The following is a 25,766-nucleotide window of genomic DNA, read 5'->3' on the forward strand; positions in this document are numbered from 1 at the left end:
AAATAGAAGGGAAGCAGAACTGTTTGAAAAATCTTGATAATAAACTCCACGTTCTGTTTCACTTTGCTTTGTTGACACAGGCTCTGAACAGGGAAGAATTGTAAAGGTTATTTCAGTCTCTTAAATGCTAAATGAAGTTTCCAGTAAATAAGTTACTAATAAGTTTCCTGAAATGAATTAAAGATGACCTCAGGTTTATTTTTCTCAAAATGTCTACTTCTGATGAAACATTGTAATATTGAAACTATGAAATTATAATTCATCTAAACAAATATATAGAAAAATATGTGCAGTTAAGTATATATTAATATATGTATATATATATGTATATATATATATATATTCCAATATACAATCTTCAAGTCCCTAATTTAACTTTAACTATTATAATGGGAAACTATTCCTATAAAAAATTATTGTTTTGGGATACTCAACATCTCCTACACAAATTCTCTGGATTCAAATATTCATTTAAAAATCCAAAAGAATGTTTAACTCTGGAAAAACAACAAATGCTAAAGTACTATCTGGTGTTCTTTCTGCTATGAATGGTAATTTGTTTTATATTTAAAAGCTTATGAAATATATATTGCTAAAATGTAAACAGAAATTAACACTTGCTCAAAATAATGTATAAAATAAAATGTTAAATTATGTTCTTATTTAGTAAATATTTGAAAATATTGAACTGGAAGAAGAAATTGCTTTGGTTATCATGAACTAAAACAGTGATTTCTCCATCTTGATTAAAATAAGACATTAAGTTTTAGATATATTTTATCCAAATTACAACAAATCACAGTTGACTAATATCCTGACATCTAGAGACCATGCAAAACAAAACCAAACTTATAAGCAAGCCACACATATCAAAGTAAAATCAGTATTGATTAGACTGTCTTCAGAGTTTGTTTAAAGCACAGAAGATAAACCTGCAGGTTTAGTTACCTACCAGCAAAGATTGGATTCTATCAGTGTTAGCACCCTCTTTCCATATCATAAGCACCATGCCAAAGGGACAACCAAAGTGAAAGATCTAATCATGAATAATTTGGGCTGGTGGGAATCCACTTAGTAGAGGAAAGAGAAAAGAGAAGTGGCTCACTAGGGCATTTCCTGAAACTAGGTTGGAATTTCAGTTAAGGAAGAAGAAATGACACAGCAGTTTCAAGTCAGAGAACTTCCTCTCTTTATCTGAAATATGCTACCAGTCTGACAAAGAGCACTCCAACAAAGCTACTCCACCACAGCACTGTGGCCACCGCAAAGCCTCTCGTGTATCCAATTATTGGCCCACAAATAACATTGCTTCCCAGAAAAATGCACATGTATTATAATGATTGTTATCAAAATGAACTTAAGATCCCACGTTTATTGCAGCATGTTAAAATCTCACATTTAACATTTCTTCAACAAACTGACCCGCACCAATTTTCAGTTTTTAAGAACTGCAGTTTTGTTTAGAGTATTACTAGATTTTGAGTTTTTACGTAAGGCCAACAAATTTCTCTTATTTCATATAATCACATTTTCCCTACATATAATTGTGCTCCCGTGTGACTCCAAGATAATATTTATCTTGTTCAAGAACATGTTATCTTCTCATGTAGATGGAAGGTATACAAGTCAGCTTATAAGATTTCTAACTTTTATTATTTTTCATAACCCAGTATTTTGGGGGGACATGAACACTATTTACTCACTGCCTTTACAAATGAAACTTCTAAAGAAGTCTGATTTTATTTACTAGTTTTCTGCATGGACTGAAACAATCTAAAGATAAGACTTTGTGCCCAAACTATCACTTGTGCTGTGAAAATTTGCCTTCTTTCTGTAACAATTATATCATTTGCTTATTTTACCTATCTTTAAAAACAATATATTTGAAGCAAAATATTCATGTTAATTACTGAATTTTTATGCAAAGGTTATATCCAAATTTCTCTTGCCTTTGTGTTTAAAAAAATCACTCATGCTACCCAGTTACATGAGCAGAGTGGATGTTGTCACGCCGAGAACCTCCCTCTGGCAAAGCTTCCATTGCAGCTGGAAGACAAGCTCTCATTCACTGAAATGGTGAGGGGACATGGAAGCACAAACACCACCCATAGCATCTGCTCCTCCAGGTACTTAGGACTGATCCTGTCACACAGTAGACAGTGTACATTAAATAGTAAGGCTCAAAGTTCTTTATATTAGCCTCTTCATAAAGACGAATACAATATTTACTTATTCATTCACTCACTTATTCATAAACTTCTATGGAATACCTACCATGTATCAGGCACTAGGAGGCAAAGATAAACAGTTATCGTCATTATACTGAAGGAGATAAAAATCTAATAGAACTTAGAATAATGGCCTATGGCTTGAATCAAAGACAGAAAAACAGTAATCTACTAGGTGATGTATGAAATAAACAAAAATGATGAACAGAATGAAAGGATTATATTTTTATATCTGATTTTGGGAAAAACAGTATAATGAAATGAGAAATACCATGAAAGCAGGGATTGTTTGGTTTCTAAAGTCAAAATATCTGGGGGCACTAAAGTAATCATAATATATCATGTCTAAGTTAAATAATGTTGAATTTAAAAATATTAACAGTTCATACAGGAAAAAATTGCTGCTTGCCAAGTGGCAGCTAAACACTTTTGGAAATTGACTTAAAAAGTAATTCTATAAGGAAGTAAAAAAAAAAAGATGAGAAGATAGAATATCAGCCCAGCAAAAAAGAAAAAGCAATACATTTGTTATTCAGATTGCTTTCATAGAAGTCTTAAAGATAAAAGGTTATTGTTAAAAATCCTTTAATGGTCATTGATTTTATATATACACACCTGGGATGTTGAGAATCCTTATCCTCATCAGTATTCCTTTAATCTTACCAACAAGAGGCCAAGTTAAAGACAATCACTAATTTAGGAAAACTTCCAATCTGTAAAACACAGAAGAAACCTAGCTTCTCTTTCAAAAAGAATCAAGTAAATCAAAGGAAAAGATGTATCTCTTCTAAGAAGTTTGGAAAAGGAAGTCCGAGATCAATATTATCATAGAAAACAAGCAAAATCAGATGTGAGGATATAACTTATATTTCAACCATGAATATGAATTGTACTTTTAGAGAGATTATATTATAATATAGTCACCTGGAAAATAATTGATATTGATTATTCAAAAGTCTGATTTCATAATCAGTTTTGGGAAGTGCAGAAGTTAAAAAATGAATGGTCCCTGTTTTTACCTAACTCCAGACTCTCCTTGAACAATACTTAAACATAAACACTAAATGTCAAAAATGAGCTTAAATTCCAGTATCTTTTAAGAACTCTATACATCTAACATACAGGAGTTTATCCCACTAAAATACTAACGTTGAACTTATCTAGATGTCTATTTCACATTAGCAAGCATAGTATTGGCAAACTTTAAAAATATATTTTAAAACTGTACTTAAATTTTATTCTAGCAAAAGTATTATGTCCTTAATACTTTTGGAAGCACACCAGGCACAAGGGTTGTGGAAAGAATGTAAACTGCTCACAAAAATCAGGGGGTATATAGCTTCATATTCATTTTTTTAAATATCCCCTAATTTTTGTGAGCAGTATGAAATGTGCACATCACTATATAATTGCAATAATGGTGCTTTTTTACTTCTAAAATTCTCTTTATCTACTTCAGTAATCAACTCACTAAGCCAGTCATGCCAGCAGTGCATGGACTCACCATTGCTCGGTGAGAAATGGGTGAATTCAGTCAAGAGAATCAAATGACTTTCTCAAATTTGTCCCCAATCAATTTTGAAGAACAAAGTTTGTAGGAACCTTAAAGACATTAATACAATTTGATTATTCTATGATGCCAAGGGTTTTAAGATTTACCTAGAGTTTATGTTTAATCTTGGCATACACTGGAGTATTAAATAAACAAAGAGCCAGCCTTTCTGAGATTTACGAAGTAGGCAAATATGTCTTTAGCATGCAATCTCTATGTCCTTTTCTCTTTTGCCAGACAGGTGCCATGATGCTGTATCATCTCCCTACTTTGCCACTATCTAAAGCTATTTTTAGAAAACTATAATTAATTCATTACACACTTTATTCACTCAGGTATAAATGACTGATGAGACATAAAATATTCTCCCTCCCAAAAGCATTTGCATTTGGAAGGTAATGAATCTTTAAGGTAAAGAAGGGAAGATATATCTAAAATTGGAAAGGGATTATTACATATAAAATTTGAGAAATCAAAAATATTCCATGGAGACTGCCATCTAATCTGAGCACTGCTATACTCAGACTAGACGATGTATTATCCATAACATACATGAAAGTATAAAGCTTCTTCCTTTGCAATGTTAGGATGTTCCAAATGAGATGGCATCTCCCATGATTGACACTGCAGCTCCCTAGAGATTAGAAAAATGACAAGACTTCTACAATCTGCCAAAATTGTATAGTTGCTCTCTGACAGATAGGGGAGGATAGACTATGCTGTCATAACAAACAACTCCTAAAAAACACAAAGTATTAAAAACAAAATGTTATTTTATGCTTACATGTCCAGTATGGATTAGCGAGAGAGCTCTGTTCCACATAGTTACTCAAGGACCCAGGTCTGGAGGCCCCATTTACATACCACTGGGGCAGGGAAACAGGAAAATAATTGTGTGCGATTTCTTAATGCTTCTGCAGGAAGTGATACTCATAGGTTCTGTTCATCATCCATTGGCCAAAGCTGTCAATGGCCATACCTATTTCAAAGTAAATTAACCTTCAATTCTACCCTGTGTTGAGAAGAGAGTACTAGGATATTTGTTATTAAGACCAATGACTTTATACTTTCCTAATAGCTCTCAATAATCAACATTTCCAAGGACATCACTTTTTAGTAAAGATTAGTTCTTCTATAATTTCACCTAAAAAACAAATTTAGTCCATCCAATAATAAGTTATGAGCTTTATTTAACCATTTTACTGTAAATAAGGAGGGGGAGTAGACACGGGGATAGGAAAAGGATGGATAGACAGTTGAAGATGATAATTTTGACAATCATTATTTGGGGAGACATGAACTAAGCTAGACGAAAAGCTCTGTGTAAGAGTCTATGTGCTGATCAGTGTTATGATTTTTGTTCTAAACTAAAAACGCCTTCCACAATTTATCTGCAAGGGGAGCATCTTTCAGAAGGGCATACACATCTGAGACATTTCACAAATTCAAATTTTTCTACTAATCTAACATAAAGTTTCCCTGATAAAACTATAAGAATTATAGCAATACAATTTTTTTCTCAAAAGAAGATATCTGGAAAGAGTAATAAGATCAGAGATTCAGAACAAAGAAATATGTAGACATATTTTCCATTTTAAGGTTTTTTTTCTCTTTTAGAGGTTTAAAAATACCTACACATACAAAAGAATCATAAATGCACACTTCTTATTTTAACTCATAATTTTTATTATTTTTAACTCTGATAAAACGACATTCTTAAAAAGTAAAATAAAAAACTAGGTGAAGAAAAAATGGGGTAAGATTCTCTTATTTCTCATGTAAGAGGATGTCAGGTGCAATAATAACAAAATCTAGATGAGATCACAAATAAAAGAGTAGAAAAAGCAAGGTATAAATGTTCTTTTACAGATTACTCACACTCCTATTGACAAGGAAGGTACTGTTGTCTTTAGATGCTTCATGGTATGGGAATTAAAAAAGGCTCAAAGGAATTCACTATAGGTGTCAACAAATCTCAACAAAATTAATGCATTGGTAACTATAGCTTTTTTTTTTTTTTTTTTTTTTTTTTTAGTAAGTAGTATCTTAGAAAGTAGCCAGGATGATTCATTCTGCTTTCTTAATTTTAAATGCATACATGTAGAAGGAGAAAAGACTAATATTTTCTATTAACAAAATTGTTTATCTCATTGGGCTTGAAGAGAGGAGGCAAAATAAATATCCATGCCAGTATTTGAAATATCCTTTCCCTCAATTTTTTATACAACAGAAATACCTGATATTTCAATATTATGTTTACTTTACAATTAAATTTTAAGTACTACATTTTCATTTATTTTTTTTTCTCCCCAGATTAAGAGCCTACTGAAATGCCTAAATTGCACAGTGTTGTGATAGTCAGCTTTGAGTACCTGAACCACTGACCTTGAACCTGGCAAGTGTAAGCATGCAGTCAAAATGTCTAGACATCCATAAAGCCTAGCCACTAACATCATGGCCAATAAAAACTTTCCTGCACTTTTCCAACCTCCTTCCCAATCCCACCTGTGCCACTGAGACTAATCTGATATGATTTAACCCATACTCCATGAGTGTCTTCTGCATTTGTGCATAGGCCAAATATTAAATAATTAACATTCGATTATTCACTTTTATTTTGACAGTTCAAATAGCAATGTAAATTAGATACACTGTCGTGGTTTAGGAAATTTAAAACGAGGTACATTCCTCATAGATAGAGGTTTCCCTCAAGGAAATGTTAATACTGAATTTTCCCGGACACTTAGTTCATGTTGCTTGAATCTCTATCTCCTGTCATGACACTGAAATGAGAGGGACCTGTTAAATCTGTTCACTAACATATTTCCCAGAATGTAAATAGCTTGGTGGATCTAGATTAGCATAACGTACTAACTTCACTGGGTGCAGTTTGCCTTATCTTTCAATATAACATTTAGTAGTATTACAAGTTCCATATCAGAGTAATTTATTTAATTGTTCTATCAACTAATGAAGAAGGAGGAGAAAGATATAAAAAGAAAGAATTAAATGCTAGAAAAGGCCAACTCTGATAAAATACAAGCACGACTCTATTCACATGTCAGCTCTAGATCCAAGAAATTTAGGGCATTTTCATTATGTGCCAGGAGCGTGCTTTTTCCTTGTATACATTAAGGAATTCAGTGCTTTTTTTTAAGTTAGCACACTACCGAAAATATAAAGTTAGCATACTAGAAAGTTCAACCTCTTAAAAACTTCTGTTAAATCAGAAAAAAAGGAGAGAGATCTGGTAAATGGCAGTGATCAAATTGGTGTTATATCTGAAAATCTTAACAAGTAATGATGTGCTCTGAGGTGACTGTTTTCTCCTGTGAGTAGATCTTGCTAATCATACAGAAAACTCTCATTTCAACACAAAGCAGGAAGCGCTGAACTTTAAAAAACTGAAATAGTTCACTGGTTTTATGCCCTCTGCTATGCTCTCCCTGTTTTGAATGATAGCTCTGAAATAAACACGAACATATGTGTACACACACAGACACACACACAGGTGTGCACTTACACATGTATGCACACCTGTGCACATGTGCATATACACAAAAGACACGTGCACATGTGTGCACAGATGCACAGACATGTGTACACAGGAAGGCACATATATGTGCACGTGCACATACATATATTGCACACACACAGATAATATGGCAGTGGTGATTCTGACTCCTCCAGGCAGAGCCTTCTTCCTTATCAGCCAGTTCCTGAAACAAGGGGTAAGAGATGCCTCTCTCATACAATATGCACACCTACAACTGTTCACCTGCTGGCAAGCTGGTATAAAGCTATAAATAAGGTATTAGAGAAATAGAACAGGTGTGACAAGGAAGAAATAGTAGGAAAAGTAGTGCAGAGTAACCTTAATTTTAAAGAAAAGAAAATACAGGGTAAAGTGTCAGACACAATAGTTAGATTTCAGAGGTTTATGTTATCAATTCACAGAATATAGGGAGCACTGCATTGCATATGAAGAGGAAATAAATAAAGAGGTTACACAGACTCAGATAAATATCCACAGTGTAGACAACTCTGTCCAGACATTGATTAAAAGAGTAGTAATACGGGATAGGCACTATTCCATATCACAAGTATGGAGTTGTTTGGCTAGTATTATTTAATTCTGAACTATAAGGGTGTTACTTTATTTTTTCAGCTTTATTGAGAAATAATTGACAAATATAATTGTATATATTTAAGTGCACAACATAATGATTCAATAGACATATACATTGTGAAATGATTATCATAATAAAGATAATTAACACATCACCTCACATAGTTAATTATTTTATGGTGAAGATACTTAAGATCTATTCTGAGCAAATTTCAAGTACATAATATCACATTATTAACTATAGTCTAGTTGAAAGTTCAACTTAAGTTTATTATTAATTTACTAATAGTTTACTCTACAGGAATTTTAAACCTAAGTACAAACATAATAAGTAATTTACATGGCTTTTTAAAAAATATAATTGACACAAAATGATTTGGAGTTAAGACACACGCACACACACACATTTATATTTATATTTATATCCATGCTTTAATTCAACAGAATGCAAGACTCATTCTGAAGTCAGGCAAGGACGATAGAGAAAATGAACAAGAATAAATCATTATCTAGGTCAATATGACTCTTCTCCCTCCAAATTCCATTAATAGATCTCATTAATTCAATGGGGAAATAGCTTCATAAACCTCAAAATTATAAACTTAAATAACATAATTGGACTTCTTTTAAAGCTAATGATTCATATTTTTCAGAAATCTAAAATAAATTTTCCATACACTAGAGAAAGGACTGTAGCATGTGAAAGAACTAATCACATATATAAGAACTTTTGTTACTAAAACTTGAATCTTTTTATTCGTTAACTCAAACTGCCTTGACTTCTCATGTTTATGCAAAACAGATTTTTTTTGGAGAAAAAAAGAAAGGTGCTGTAACATCAGAGGAAATCATCAAAGAACTAGTGGCAACATCTTAAGGCTTTTATCAAAGTAGTGAGGGAATGCATTAAAGCAACAATATCTGAAGCTTCCATGTGATGGGACTACTAAATTTAATAGAGTATCTTATGAACATATGTGGATATAATGATTTTTATAAGAGTACCTCATTCTAAAGGACTTTTTCTGAGTACGAGAACATTATTCTCTCAAGACAATTCAGAAAAAACAATTTTTCCAATATTTCATTAATAATAGATGTCTCAGATGTCTGTCTACAGAGAACCAAAATTTTTGAAAAACTATATGCAGTATAAATGAAGGTTTTACAAAGGGGAATAAGTTTATGAATGAAAATAAAAGTCATTTTAAAAATCCCTCATCAAATTCTTAAGAGAAAATGGTGGGCTGAAACATAAACAGTTAAAACTGAATCATAGTACATGGGGTTTAAGTAAAAACAGGGAGCTCCTGTTTAACAAATCCTACTAAGCAAGCTATGATCAAATTTGATATATCTTTATCAAAATGTGTTAAAAATTAAACATTTATTATTTTCAAAAAGAAGTATTAAAAATATAGTCTTACTTGAAAATAGTAATTAAAAGGAAAGGAAACCCACATGAAAATGCATGTCTTACTATTTAATGGAGTGTGACCGTTTCAGACGCTGCTAACGAGCAATGTCAGGGGAGGTCACCAAGGCGTTCTCTTACACACTGACAAAATCCAAAGTCAACGTGTCTGAGATTATTTAATAAGCCAATCACTATTGAGGCCTTTGAGTCACGAAGTAGAACATGTGCATGGGTATAGTAACCCTATGAAGGAAGGCTTCCGGCTGCTGTACGGGGCCTTCCGGTATATGTGAGCTCCAAAGCCACTAGTACCTCATTTCAGGGACTCTCAGTGGACCCGTAATTCTTAGTAACTTTCTCAAAAGCATAAAGGTAATCTACAATCTCTAAAATTATGTCATTTAAGTTTATGGCAGAATTAGAATTTCTTGTCCAATGTGAATGAGGTAAAGTTTTAATTGGGTGTTGTGAACTTGGGCCTGTGAATATTAAACAAAAAAGTGACTTGCCCCAAAGAAGTCAGAAGTGGAATTAAATAGTCTAATGTTCTGCTCTCCAGATTCTCCATCACACCTGGAGCAAGTCCTATGGGGCTACCACACAGGCTATTCATGTGATACATCCCTCTAATTGATAGTTTAAGATATATATAAAATTATATATATAAACTATTTAATGAGAATAGGGGCTTTGATCGTAATTAGTACTAACAGTATACCTCTTTATGTTAAAATGAATAGTGATTAGATGCTCTAAATATAAAATTTAAAATATTCAGAATATACTTTCCTTTCACAGTCACCAAGAATAAATGTGACTAACTTACACTTAGTCGTATTTTGTAATAAAATCTTACTATACTGTAAGTTTATTTTCTTCTGACTACAATATCATCATAATATCTCTCAATTTCTTAAGTGGTTATGTGTTCTTTTCAGTATTATTTGAGCAACAACTACTTGGGAAGCATATTAAAGGGTTAAAAATTAGATGGCAGAGTGAGTCACCACTCCCTGAACACAGCCAGATGCTGACTGGTCCCCGGTAAACAGCTGGGTGCTGAGCACGATTCTCTCCTGGAGCAGCCTCACTACTCCAGGCAGCTGACAGCTGCTTGGGCTCAGGCTCCAAGGCATATTCTGTAGTCCCACTTGGAACCTGCCTACATAAGATGTAAAATACTCAACTGGGACCGGACAGCAACTGTGAAGAGGTTTCTCTTTTCAAATTTATTTCCACTGAGCAGCACTGTTTACTTCAATGGAAGAGAAACCAAACTAAATCTTACTAATTATGTAAGGAATTGCGTGTGGGAGACCCGAGCAAACTAGCACCCTGTATCCACCACATCACAGTGTTGCTGCAGCATCGCCTGAAGACTGTCACCCTGTGATGCTGCAAAGTTCGTTGGGTCCTTAATTCAACACACATATCAAAAAGAAGAGAAGCTGTTGGGCTTATAGTAATTTATGTAAACTATCTCTTATTTTATATCATTAATTCAGAGAAAGCAGATTTTTTTTTCAGCTTAATCACCATTGTAGCCCACTACAAACTTAGTGCATAACATATAATTAGGGCTTAATAGCTCTCAGTTGGATGAAATTGATGGACATTTGATATTGATTCTATTCCCAACACATTTAAAATGCAGTTAAAATCACCCATTTTTGTCCCAGAAAAATGTATATACAAAAACTGTGTAAAGGATCTAGGGCAAAATCATGCTGTGATTTATGGATAAATGGATGAATGGATAGATAGATATAAATATAACTACATATGTTTTAGTGTTTTTTAAAGGTTAAACTTTATTTTATTATTTATTAATTTTAGAGAGAGAAAGGAAGGGAAAGAGAGGAGTATTAATTTGTTGTTCCACTTATTTATGCATTTATTGCTCGATTCTTATATGTGCCCTGACCAGGGATTAAATTCACAACCTTGGAATTTCAGACGACACTCTAACCAACTGAGCTATCCAGCCACAGCTATGATTTATATTTTTGAGGTTATGAAAAACTATTCCCATATGCATACTCTTTAATACCTGCCAGAGAGAGAAACAGCAATATAATCTTTTGAACTTATTCCTTAGAAGCTTCTTATGGAGAAGACCACTTATTACAATAAGAACAAAAGTGGTGAGCACTGTCAGCTGTAGCTTAGTGACTGCACAAACACTGCGTAAATATGAAGAAATTGATCAATCCTATGGAAAGGTACTGTTATATTCTCCATATTTAAGATGACAGAACTGAGGCAGAGTTCTAGTCAGTCACCAAATTCATACTGGAGGCAAAATTGAAGCTCAAGAAGTCTTGCTCAAGTTAAATTCTTAAGATTATACAATAACACTTCTAGTGCTGAGATTTTAGAGGGGGGAACTTCTCAAACTAAGCCTGTATAAACAAGTCCAAAGGAATTGCTCTAGTATAGAATATGGACAAATAGCATATTTTTTATTAACCTACATCTGATGACATGTAAGCCCATGGTGTTTTATATTCAGGTTCGTATGTGCATAAAGTTACCTACATTAATAGAGTCTAGAGGAGGAAAAACACAAAATGGAGCAGTATTAATACTAGCAAAGATAGCTTCAAACATTTATTGAATATTTACTACACACCAGACACTGTGGTCATCATTTTTCTAGCATTATTGATTTAATTTTCCCCCAATTTTTTGATAGGTGCTATTATTTGTTACCTTCTACTTTTTCCAGATTATAAAACTAAGGATCAGATAAATTAACTTTTTTAAACATCAGGTGCTCTTCAGAGCCTCATGCAAAGGATGTGCACTACAAGAGATGGGAAAAGCCAAGTGGTTTGTGCTGAGGACCTGTGAGGATGCAGCATCACGAATGGGGTAATTGCTCACGGCCGGTGGCACCAAAAGGCCATTCACCGTCAAAAGAGGGAAGCCAGAGAGTGTGGACAGACTCAGAAAGCCTGGCAAACAAGCCTGTGAGAGCTGTTGTAAGTCTCTTCTGATGGCTCAGACTTCCTTTGTGATGTAGAATGCAGGAGTCAGGGGCAGCACTGGAGGTTAGTGAGAAAGGAAAGCTATGAAACAGGAGGAATGGATCTCGCACATGGCATTGCATTTCTGGACAACAATCAGGGCCAATTTAAAGTTTACAGTAATTGATTTAGAGTGAAACCTGACAGCCTATTTGTTTTTATTTTTTCTTTCTACTTTCCATGTGCATATGAAGAGTACAGTGGGATTTAAGTAGGATTGAGATTTCGCCAGACAAGAAAGGTGAAGAAAGAGAGGAAGTGGAGAAAGGATTTGAGAGTGTGAACCAGGGCATTCAGATATTGCCGATGGTGATAATGTTAATGATGGAGACAATGATAACAAAAGCTAACCTTATAGTGCATACTGTGTATCTATAGGAACTAAGGTTCTAAGCACATTATATAAATTATTTTCTTCACTCATGTGGCATGTGTATTATTATTGGAATTCTATAAATGAAGTAACTGAGGCAGAAAGATTAACTAAATTATTGAAGGTTGTAGCTAGTAAACAGTGAAGGCAGGATTTAAGCCCTGAAATTTTATGTAATCTGGCTCCATATTACAGGAATGCTGTACTTCCATAATGAATGTGGGATCTATTGATTCAGGAGACAATTGAGACCATGAGGATGAAGGTAATGAAATGGTGAGAAGTTCAATGAACTGTGGGCTTCAGTGGAGTAAAAAAGAACAAATGCTGGAGTTGTGGGTCTTCAATGATACAAAATTTAAAAAATAGGAACTATTAGTTAGAGAGTGGAATTCTTAAAATTTAAGATTGTAAATGCTTTGCCTATATTTGCAATGATGAGGTTTAGAATATAATTCTGTGAAAGGATGTTTAACATAATAGATTCCAATCTCCTTGGAAGAAAAAAGATCAAGTAATTAAGGCCCAGACTGGTTTGCTCAGTGGTTGAGTGTCAGCTAGGCTTGTGGAAGTCCTGGGTTCGATTCCCAGCCAGGGCACACGGGAGAAGCGCCCATCTGCTTCTCCACCCTTCCCCTTCTACTTTCTCATTCTCTCTCTCTCTTCCCCTCCCACAGCTAAGGCTCCTTTGGAGCACATTGGCCTGGCCACTGAGGATGGCTCCATGGCCTCCACCTCAGGCACTAGAATGGCTCCAGTTGCAATGATTCAATGCCCCAGATGGGCAGAGCATTGCCCCCTAGTGGACTTGCCAGATTGATCCCGGTCAAGCACATGCTGGAGTCTGTCTCTCTGCCTCCTCCCTTTTCACTTCAGAAAAATACAAAAATGAAATAAAATAAAAAGATCAAGTAATAAAAATACCAAATATTGGAGATATCATCTGTAGAGGTATTGAAACCACCAAGAAAGAACCAGTTTTAGGGAGAATGACATGGATTCAGAAGCTAAATGTTTGGGAAGTAAAGGAGATTGGCTCTCAGATGGTGAATGAGTAGAGCTGCCCAATTTAACAAATAAAAATATAGGATCCCCAAGAACAGTATAATTGCAGATAAAAGCTGAATTTTTCATATGCCCCACATATCATATGAGATATACATACATATATATCTGGAGCTTAAATGTAACTAGGCATCTTATATTTTACTGGACAAACTTACTAATGGATCCAGCATCTAAATTCAGATTTGCCCTACTCACAGATTGAGTTCCTAAACTTGATATACTTTATCATTATATTAGTTTAAGCAAAAAAATTAATGAATAAATCTTACCAAGTAAAGATTATACTGCTAGTTTACTAAATTAGAGTAAATGTAGTCCAACATATTAAAATATTATATGTATATGAGTATAAAAATGCATATAGTACTTTATGAAAGCAAAAGTATTTCAAAAGCATAAACTGCAATCTAAAATTTTTATCATAATAAGATAATAAGATATCATTGGGCCAGCTCCTCGATTATCTCTGTTCTTAATTCAATTTTGTGAATAAGTCCAATTATGATGACAAGAAAATAGCTATGCATTATCACAAATCATCTTTCATCTTTGACATAAATCGGAAAAGGTTCCTCTCAGTAATTCTATAGTTATATTTAAAACAAATTTAGCATTTTGTTTGAAGTTATTCTTTTAAAAGCAACAGGCCCCACAGTTTGGAATCAATGATATAGTAGAGTCCATTATTTAAATATGACTCATTTTTTTTCTTTTTCTCAATGCTGTTTTGTTATTTTATCTTTAATTTAAATCTTTATTCAATTATATAGACAAATTTCAAAGAAGATACGTGTATATAAATAATAGAAGTTTAAAAATTCTAAATAAATTATTTTTATTTATTTATTTTTATAATTTTTATTTATTTATTTCAGTGATAGGAGAAGGGAGAGAAAGAGGAAGAGACAGGAACATCTATCTGCTCCTGTACGTGCCCTGACCAGGGATCGAACCAGCAATCTTTGTGCTTTGGGACAACGCTCTAACCAACTGAGCTATCAGGCCAGGCCACAAATTTTTCTTTTTCTTTTTTTGTATTTTTCTGAAGCTGGAAACGGGGAGAGACAGTCAGACAGACTCCCACATGCGCCCCACCGGGATCTACCAGGCACGCCCACCAGGGGTGATGCTCTGCCCACCAGGGGGCGATGCTCTGCCCCTCCAGGGCGTCGCTCTGCCGCGACCAGAGCCACTCCAGCGCCTGGGGCAGAGGCCAAGGAGCCATCCCCAGCGCATGGGCCATCTTTGCTCCAATGGAGCCTCGCTGCGGGAGGGGAAGAGAGAGACAGAGAGGAAGGAGAGGGGGAGGGGTGGAGAAGCAGATGGGCGCTTCTCCTATGTGCCCTGGCCGGGAATCGAACCCGGGTCCCCCACACACCGGGCCGACGCTCTACCACTGAGCCAACCGGCCAGGGCCCACAAATATTTTTTAAAATTTGTTATATGGTGGCTTTAGAGTCTATTAGGATTTTTTAATGTTTTCATACTATGAGCTTTTCCTGAAAAACAAATAAGTAATGCAGAAAATATACATGGATTATATATTACAAAAATATCTGTAATAAATATTTTATATAAAAGTAAAATTTTAAACTTCCTAATGATTTCACAATTCTGTGATGAAGAGAGTATCACTATAATAATCTCTTTTTTGCAAATAAGAATTAAGAATGAACAGAAAGCATAAAATGTGGCAAGCTAATCAATGGCAACTTTAATTTAAAGACCAGATAGTCTTATTGTTGTTTCTGTAATCTTTTTGCTGTAGTAACCTGCATCCTTAGATGCTCTTACCAAGTGTATTCTGTAATATATTATTTATTTATATATATTATAATTAAGGTTATTGAAGTTTATTTTATATTATTGCTAGTATATAACTGAAGTTTCATTAAAATAGTAATAATAATATTGTCAAGAAAGCATTGCGATAGTTGACCAAGATAGAGTAAAAAAGGACTGGATTTACTCTCCTAACAGAAACAGACAAAATATTTGAAACACCAGCTTTTCAAGAGACATTAGTCAATAGAAGAGAGTGATTCCAGAGAGACAAAAACATTTTTAAAAACGTGAGCGCAATTAATTCCCTAGCGTACTGCCAAGAGTTTCTAAGCTGTGGTGCAAAGAACGTAACCCCAGGCAGAAGCAGGCAGACTCTGTGAGTGGAGGAAGCTGATCTGAGACAACAGGGAGAACAAGGTGGCCTGAGTTCTCTAACACTATTCTGTGGAGGAAAGAACTGCAGAGAGAGAACTTCTGATATTATTAGGTGTCCCTCTCAAGGTGTTCAGCTAAGTCTTGATCACTTTATTCATCTGAGAAAAACACCCCCAACCAGAAAAAGAAAAAACAAAACAAAAACCTGAAATGATAAGAGTAATAGCCACCCTGGAAGGCACATGGTTCATAACCATTAGGTAGAGAACGCAGAAGTATCTTGCCTTAATTGTGAGGATGCTTAACCTTAGATCTAGCACTGCTCTGGTCCCATGTATAAGAAATCTTAAAAAACATGAAAAAACTTCAAATTCTTTCCAAGTAATTGTGTCCCAGACGAAAGTACAAAAAATTTATAAGAATACAAAAATATCCAGCATCCAATATGGTAAAATTCACAATCTCTGGCACCAATAAAATGTTATCAGGCATACAAAGAAACAGAAAAACACAATCCATAATGAAGAGAAAAATCAATCAAAGCTGACAGAGATGTTAGAATTTTTAAAAATGGTACTAAAACATTATGATAGCTGTGTTGCATATGTTTGAAACATTATGTTTCAAAAATAAGATAAGATATAAAGGACTCAAATTGAATTTATAAAGATGAAAACTACAATTTATGAGATGCAACATGTGCTGGATGAAAATAACAGCAGAGTAAATACTGCAGATTGAAAATAAAGATTAAAAAATTAAAGTCATAACAAAATAAATATTTCAAAATGAACCACAGAGTAAAACAAGAATAACAAAAATAAAGATGTCAATTAGCTGTGGGACAACTTCCAGTTGCTTAAAATATGTGTAATTGTAGTCTCCAGAGTTAAGAAAGAGAGGGGGACAGAAAAAAGATATTGGGAGAAATTAATAACTAGAAATATTTCATATATGATGAAAACTCTGAACCCATAGATCCAAGAAGCTCATTTAACACCAAGCCTTAAATTTTATGGCATATCATTATTGAATTTTTCAAAGCCAGTGATAAAGAGAAAAATCTTAAAAGTGGCCAGAGAAGAAAACATGTTATGTACAGAGTAACAAAGATATGGATGACAGCAGATTACTCTCAATGAAGACAGTGAAATAACATCAATAAGGTACTGAAACATGAAAATGGCAAATCTCAATTTCTAAACTCAACAAAAGTATGTTTTGAAAATGAAGATAAATACTTTTTCAGACACAAAGAATCTGAAAGAATTCATCACCAAAAGACCATATTATAAGAAATGTTAAAAAAAAATGAGTTCTGGCCCTGGCCAGTTGGCTCAGTGGTACAGTGTCAGCCTGGCGTGCAGAAGTCCCGGGTTCAATTCCCGGCCAGGGCACACAGGAGAGGCGCCCATCTGCTTCTTCACTCCTCCCCCTCTCCTTCCTCTCTGTCTCTCTTCCCCTCCCGCAGCCAAGGCTCCATTGAAGCAAGGTTGGCCCGGGTGCTGGGGATGGCTCTGTGGCCTCTGCCTCAGGCGCTAAAATGGCTCTGGCTGCAGTGGAGCGAAGCCCCAGATGGGCGGAGCATCGCCCCCTGGTGGGCATGCCGGGTGGATCCCGGTCGGGCGCATGCGGGAGTCTGTCTGACTGCCTCCCTGTTTCCAACTTCAGAAAAATTCAAAAAATAAAAAATAAAAATAAAAAATGAGTTCTAAAAATAGTGATTTATGAATAAATATATATGGTTTTTCTTATTATGTAAATCTCTCTAGAAGATAATTAACTAAACAAAATAATAATATTGCAATATGAGATTTATAATCACGTAAAAGTAAAATTATTGAAAAATAGCACAAAATGAGGAGAAGAGCAATGAAAGTCTACTATTATAGGCTTCTAATAGTACATTAAAAAGTATATTTCCCTGTGTGTGAGACGCACCTTTGTATAAAAAACTTGAGGTCTAAAAACTGGGTGCATCTTATACAGTGGTTGTAGAAGTGTGGCATTTCAAATGCCATAGATGGAACTGAGGATAATGCAATATATGAAGACATTGATTAATCGTCAGACACAAAGGAGGACAAGCTAATGAATGGGAGTTTTGAGAGTGAAGAGGAGTTGTATGAATTTTATGATATGTAAAACTTGAGTTCAATAACTTTATGTAATACATTTTTTTCCAAAATTCGGGACCCAAAATTAAGGTGCGTCTTATACATGGGGAAATATGGTATAATATCAATTGAAGGTGAATTGTGACAAATCAAAGATATAAGCTATAAACCCTAAAGTAATGATTAAACTAAAAAAAAATAAGGTTACAGTGAATAAGCCAACAAAAGAGATAGAATGGACTCATGAACAAGGTTTGTTTAATTTGACTAATCCAAAAGAAGGCAGAAAAAAAAAAGAAAAAGGGGAACAAAGAATAGATAGAAAAATTGAAAATGAACATAAAGATGATAAATTTGAACTACATAGATTAATAATATTATTAAATGCAAATGGCCTTTTAACTCCAATTAAAAGGCAAAGATTATAGGCTGTATTAAAAAAGAAAAGCATGAACCAACTATATGTTTTCTAAAAGAAATGCAATTTAAATAATGACTAATAAATAGATTAAAATGGATGGAAAAAGCTATATCATACTAACAACAGTCAAAAGACAATTGGAGTGGCTCTATTAATATTAGTTAAAGTAAGTTTCTGAGCAAAGAATATTATTAGCAGGGATTAACGGGGATAAATAGGTAATTATATAAGAATGAAAGTGTCAGTCATTTTCAGAACATAATAAATTATACACCAAATGCCAGAGGTTCAAAATATATAATAGAATTATAATCAGAAAAAAAGTACAGTTTATTCAGAGATTTTAATAACCTCTCTTAATAATTGATAGAAGACATAAAATAAATAAGAATATAGAAATTTTGAGCATTATGAACCAACTTACCCTAATTAATATTTATAAAATACCCTACCCAACAACAAATACAAACTGTTTACATGTGTACAAGGAAAATTTACCAAGATATACCATATTATTGGCAATAAAACAAATATCAATATCTTTTTCATTTTGGTAAAAGAGACATACAGAGATAGACACACAGTAAGGGAGAGAGATGAGAAGCATTAACTCATAGTTGCAACAATTTAGTTGTTCACTAATTGCCTTCCCACACGTGCCTTGACCAGGGGACTTCAGCTGAGCCAGTGACCCCTTGCTCAAGCCAAAGACCTTGGGTTTCAAGCCAGCTACCTTTGGGCTCAAGCCAGGGACCATGAGGTCTCATGTCTATGATCCCACACTCAAGCCAGTGACTTTGGGATTCGAACCCGGGTCCTCAGAGTCCCAGGTTGATGCTCTATCTACTGTGTCACCACCTGGTCAGGCCAAATATCAATAAATATTTTTTTTAAGTTGGCCAAAAAAACTTTATATCTTTTTTTTGTCCCAAATGACAGGTTTTCTTTTTTTCTCTCTTTGTTCAATCCCTTCACCTCACTCTCCCAGCAGCACCACCCCCTATCACCCTGCTCTCTAATTATGAGTCTGTCTCTATTTTGTTTGTTAGGTAATGTTGTTTATTAGATTCCAGTATGAGTGCAATTATATGGTACTTGTCTTTCTCTCACTGGCTTATTTCACTTAGCATAATATACTCTTAGTCCATCCACCCATCCATCCATCCATCCATGCTGTCACAAAGGGTAAGAGTTTCTTCTTTTTTATGGTTGAGTAGTATTCTATTGTGTAAATATACCACAGCTTTTTTATTCAGTCATATACTGATGAATACTTGGGTTGCTTCCAATTTGGGCCATTGTAAGTAACACTGCAATGAACATAGAAATGCATATATTTACAAACAATCCAATTTAAAAATGGATGAAGGACCTGAATAAATACTTCTCCAAAGATGACATACAGATGGCCAATAGACAAATGAAAGGATGCTCAAAGTCACTATTAACAGAGAAATGCAAATTAAAATGAATAATATTATAAAAAAATGTGTATTCTGCATAGTAAAATTAAATTGAAATTCAAAACAGCCTGACCAGGCAGTGATGCAGTGGATAGAGCATTGGACTGGGATGTGGAAGACCCAGGTTTGAGACCCTGAGGTTGCCAGCTTGAGCGTGGGTTCATCTGGTTTGAGCAAAGTTCACCAGCTTGGACCCAAGGTCGCTGGTTTGAGTAAGGGGTTACTCGGTCTGCTGAAGGCCCACAGTCAAGGCACATATGAGAAAGCAATCAATGAACAACTAAGGTGTCGCAAGGAAAAACTGATGATTGGATGCTTCTCATCTCTCTCTGTTCCTGTCTGTCTGTCCCTATCTATCCCTCTCTCTGACTCTCTCTCTGTATCTGTAAATAAAAGAAAAAAATATTTTAAAAAAAGAAATTCAAAACAAAGAGATCTTTGGAAAATGACCAAACATTTTGAACAAAATAATACACTTCTTAATAACCCATAGTCCAAAAAGTAATCAAACCACAAATTAGAAATTATTTTGAACTGAATGAAAATTAAAATTAAAATAAAACAGAACTAAATATGTGAAATACTGGAAAAGAAGTACTTAGGAAGAAATTTTAATACTAAGTGCCTGTGACAAAAAAAGAGGTTCTCATATCAAAGACTCAGCTCTACTTTAAGAAATAGAAAAATAAGCCAGATTAAGTCCAGTCTAAATAAAAGATATAATAAGAATGAAAGTGAAAATTAATAAAATAGAAAATTTAAAAAAACCAATGAAATCTAATGCTGGTTATTTGATAACATCAATAAAATTAACAAAATTCTAGCTGGACTGTTAGAAAAAAATAGAAAATACATATCACTTAGTTAAGAATTAAAGAGGTGGTATCGCTACATAAACTACAGATGTTAAAAAGATAATCTTTGCATATTATAAAAACTTTAATCCAAAAACATCAAAACATTTGAAAAATAGACAAACTCTTTAAAGAGACAAATAAGATTTCAAGAATAAATAGATAATCCAAATAAATTAGAAAGGAATAAGTTAAACTGTCTTTGATTCTACAAAAAGAGTTATTAGAATTTTTAAGTAATATTTTTCAAGGTAGCAGGGTTCAACATTAATATAAAAATCAATATAAATATCAATGACAGTTTTATACATTAGCAATAAACAATTAGAAATTAAAATTAAAGAATATTAGTTAAATCTCAAAAAATTAATATTTAGAAATAAATATGACAAATTATGTGAACTATCAGTACACTTAACGCTAAAAAACATTGCTAAGAAAAATTAAAGATTTAAACAATTAGTAACTACACTGTGATAATGGCGATAAAAACAATATGTAAGATCTCAAGAAGTTTTGAAGTTAATTCATAGTTTCAACACAATCTCAAAATCCAATCAGTGTGTTGTACAAAATGCCAAGTTAATTATAAAATTCATATGAAAAGGGTGTAAAATTACCAAAATAACTGAAAAAGACCAATTTGGAAGAATATCACTGCCTTACTTCAATACCTGCAAAGTTACAGTAATTAGAGCAGTGCAGAACTGGTGTATAAAGATATATGTTAGAGCAACGATACAGGAAAGGGAGTCCAGAAAAAGGGAGTCCAGATCGATGCTGTACATAGACAACTGATTTCAACAAAGGTGTAAAGACAAGTTAGTAAAGAATACATAGTCCTTCCAAGAAATTGCCTTGAAAATAGTGTATATGCAAAAAAAATAAACATTCTATAACTTTCACCATACACAGATATTAGTTAAAAATGGATTAATGACTTAAATAGAAAACCTAAAACAACATTTCACAACAAAAGTACTGGAGAAAATCTATGTGAATTTAGGTTAAAACAAAGATTTCTTTGATGTGTCGCCAAAAGCATGATCCAGAAAAAAAGATTTTGATAAACTGAATGTCAGCAAACTGTAAAATACCTGCTCTTAAAAAAAGAAAAGAAAAAAGCTATTAAGAGAATGAAAAGATAGGACTAAGAGACAATGTCAAAATAGTTGCAAATCTAATAAAGGCATTGATCTGGAATACATAAAGAACTCCTAAAATTTAGAAGTTCAAATAGCCTAATATGACAGGGAAAAAAAACTATGTGAACAATTAAGGAAGCATTAAGTGAATGAAAAGATGTTCAATATCAACAGCCATTAAGGGAAATGTAATTTAAAACCACAATGAGATACGACTTTGCACCTATCCATATAATAAGATGGCTAAAATGTAGAAGACTGACCCTATTCATGAAAGAGCTGGACCTCTCATATGCTGCTCATAAAATGTAAAATGGTGCAACCACTATAGAAAAAGTTTGGCAGAGTCATAAAAACATGAACATTCATCAACTATATGACCGAGCCATTCACATCTAGGTATTAATTCTGGAGTAATGAAAGCAAATGTTCATGCAAAAACTTGCACAGAGATATTCATAATAGCTTTATTTGTAAAAACCAAAAATTGGAAATAACACTAATGCCCATCAATAGACTTATCCATACAATAAAACACTCCTGAGCAATAAAACAAGTATGTACTATTGATACACTCTATGACATGGATGAATCACAAAATAATTATACTGAATGAAGAAGTCATTCTGCAACAGAAAAACAAGTCCATACTGTTTGATTCTATTTATAGAAAATTCTAGAAAATACAGACTAATGCATAGTGATTGAAGGCAACTGAGAGATAATCTGTAAATGACAGTAGAGAAAAGTGAAAAGGATTATGAAGAAATTATTATGAAGCAGCAAGAGAAAACTTTTGGAAAACAATGATATATTTATTAATTTGATTGTAGTTTTAGTGTCACAGGGATATATATATTACAAGTTACCAAAATGCATCCTTTATATATATATATATATATATATTATATTTTATGTCAATTAAACCTCAATTAAGCTGTTATAAAGGAAAACAATGTAAACTCACAGGAACAGGAAAAAAAAGACAAGTGAAAAACACATTTTGGATACTGAAAATAGGCTAAATAAGTGGCAACTTATAAAAGATTTGAGAAAACTGAATTCTAAGCAACCATAAAGAAAAAGAAAATCAAACAGTTGTTGGCCCCAGTTACCTCTGAAAATAGTAGATTGAAACAAGAAATGTTAATATAGAAAAGTTAGTCAAAAGTTATTGAGAAAGTTGTTAGATCCTAATATCTTCTTCTACGTCAACAGAAGAGACTGGCTATTAATTCTCTGTAGAGAACAAAACAATGTCGTATGTACTGGGCTCAGATACTGAAAACAAGAGGATGAAGTGAACATACATCCACCATTTCTTTTCTCTGGAGTACCCAGAACACTCAGAGCCAGGCCCCTCCCCTCCTGGTAGGAGATTTACTGTAACTGGTCTTCCTGGGAAATCAGACAAGGACAAGAGGAAAAACCTAAAAGTACAAATATGTAATGGTTCAACAAGCCCTAGCCACACTCCTGGATTTACATTCACCTTTTGAGCTGCTCATTCTTAAATATGAGCACAAAACCTAGAATTAAATGTGAGCATAGAACCTTTGAAAATCCCCTAGAAGAGAACAAAATAAACTTACACACACAAAATAACTTGGAGGCAACAGAAATTAAAGCTTTCAAAATGGCTATTAAGAAATTCAGAAGGATAAGAAAATATATTACAAGCACAAAACTAGAAAGGAATTTCTATTGCAAGAATATTGCATAGAACAGAAAAAAATTAAAAGTTAAAATTATAATATTACATATAAATAATTATTTGTAATTACATATGCATGTATGTATAAAGTTCTTAGTAATTAAAAATATAAAAGAAGAAAAATTTAATCAAAGGGTTAGAAGATACAGTTGAGACATTATCTTAGAAAGAACAAAAGGGTAAGGAGTTAGAAAATAGGGAGGAAAGATTTTTTAAGTTAGAGAATCGGTTCAAGAAGTCATTATTCAAATAAAGAGTTTCAAAAAAAGTATATTAAAAAACGAACTGACTGAGACAAAAAGAAACAACAAAAAAATTTATGGAAATTTCCAAGAATTTAAAAACATGATTTTAAAGAATAAAGTGACCCACTGATGACAATGTGTTAAAATATATGCTCCCCAAATGGGAACAATGTGACTAAACTAAGATATTACAAGCTTCCAGAGAGGAAAGGGAAAGGAAAATGCCATTTACAAGAGATCAAGTATGAGAATGGCCTCTTTCTTCTCAGTAACAAACACCAAAACCAGTGCTGGTTCAAAACAATTCTGAAAGGAAATTATTTCCAAGCAAGAAGATATTTGTAGACATGCCAAAATTCAACTAGTTGTTTCATATACAAGATAAATGATTAAGCCTAAAAGGACAATGTGGTGTAGATAGGAGATCCAAAACGGAGGAGAGTAAGGAAGTGTCCAGGGTGATGGTGAAGGAAATCAGTCATACACCAGGTATCAAGTACAGCCAGTCCATACTGGAGCATATAATACTTCTCCAAAAAAAGATGAAATTGATAATATACTGATTTACATCTTGAAAGAAGATGAAGACAATGTTGGGGAGTCCTTGGCACCAAATTTGTTACAAATATATAAAAAGTAATATAATTGGAGAATGAGGATAATTAATGACTCCAGGAAAAACAAAATATTGAATAATAAAGGAAATTGATCATGGTTTACCATATAACTCAGTTCTGAATAGTGCTTACATGGTCAAAATAATGTGAACACATAATGTGATTTAACCAAAATAACAACATAATTATGTATTATATAGGGAAATGGAGACATGGGAAGTTTTTAAGTGGTATGAGGTAGGAAAAAGAAAAAGTTAATAATTCCTGATCCATTGGACTGGGAAATCAATTGGTAATGCATAAAAATGACAAACCAAAATGTATAATTTTAGCCACATTATTTACAGGCTTGAATAATACAGAACAAATCAACAAAATTGTGAATGGAGTTGCTTCTGGGGCAGGAAAAATGGAGGAGGAAGGTACGTGTGAACTTACCTTCCATAAAAGCCTTGAGAGCTAGCTGATATCTCCATAGAGACATCAGATTGTCCTCTACAACAGAACTGAGACTTAACACATTACATTTAAGTTACAGTGTCATCTTAGAGAGAGAAGAGGGCTTCATAAACAGATTTTTTAAAAATTGAATTTAACCTGATTGAGGTTATTGCCTTACCTCAAGAAAGAATACATCAAACACAAGGAACCTTGGTCAGCAAAGGAATCAAAGTAAAATTAGAATCTTCCTTGGTAAATGCTGACAATATCCATTCAAGGCAGTTCAAGGAGTCAGTTGCCCTATTTACATAAGACAGACTTATGTTGCCAGCGGCTCTTCTGTCCCTCTTAAGGTACTCTATCCTTCATTACCTATATATAACCTTTAAACATTTGAGTCACTTTAACCAACTCTCTTTTCTTCTGATTCTAATCACAGACTGTAAAGATCATCTGTACCTGTCAGAAGACACAAATAGGCAGTACCCCTTGGTAGTTGTATTTCTCATCAGAAATTAATATACTGCTCACAAAAATTAGGGGATATTTCAAAATGAATATGAAGCGATAAGAAGAAGCATTTGGCTTTTTATTAAACAAGAACATCAGGAAAGCAAATGAAAAGTCAAAGAAAGTTGTTCAATTATGCAAATGAGATGCAAAACCAACTTTTATTTCACTGGTGAAAAAGGCTGAAAGTATCTGCATATTCCCTGATCCCCTATCATTTTTGTGAGTAGTATTCCTCTTTATAATTTGCATCTTCCTCTTTAAGAGACTAATCAACATCTAA

The 25,766-nt window shown here is 33.6% G+C and overlaps 1 protein-coding gene across 2 annotated transcripts in view; it reads right to left on the reverse strand.

Moving 5' to 3' along the window:
• Positions 1-1,022, reverse strand: part of TFEC (transcription factor EC) — an 81,335-nt gene extending 80,313 nt beyond the window's left edge. For both annotated transcript variants that reach the window (XM_066255241.1, XM_066255240.1), the window contains exon 1: positions 953-1,022. In XM_066255241.1, the coding sequence (XP_066111338.1) occupies positions 953-1,009 (57 nt within the window). In that variant the 5' untranslated portion in view covers positions 1,010-1,022. The remainder of the gene's footprint in view (positions 1-952) is intronic.
• Positions 1,023-25,766: the final 24,744 nt, after the last annotated feature.

This window comes from Saccopteryx bilineata, chromosome 2 (genome assembly GCF_036850765.1).
Source record: "Saccopteryx bilineata isolate mSacBil1 chromosome 2, mSacBil1_pri_phased_curated, whole genome shotgun sequence".
Lineage (NCBI taxonomy): Eukaryota > Metazoa > Chordata > Mammalia > Chiroptera > Emballonuridae > Saccopteryx > Saccopteryx bilineata.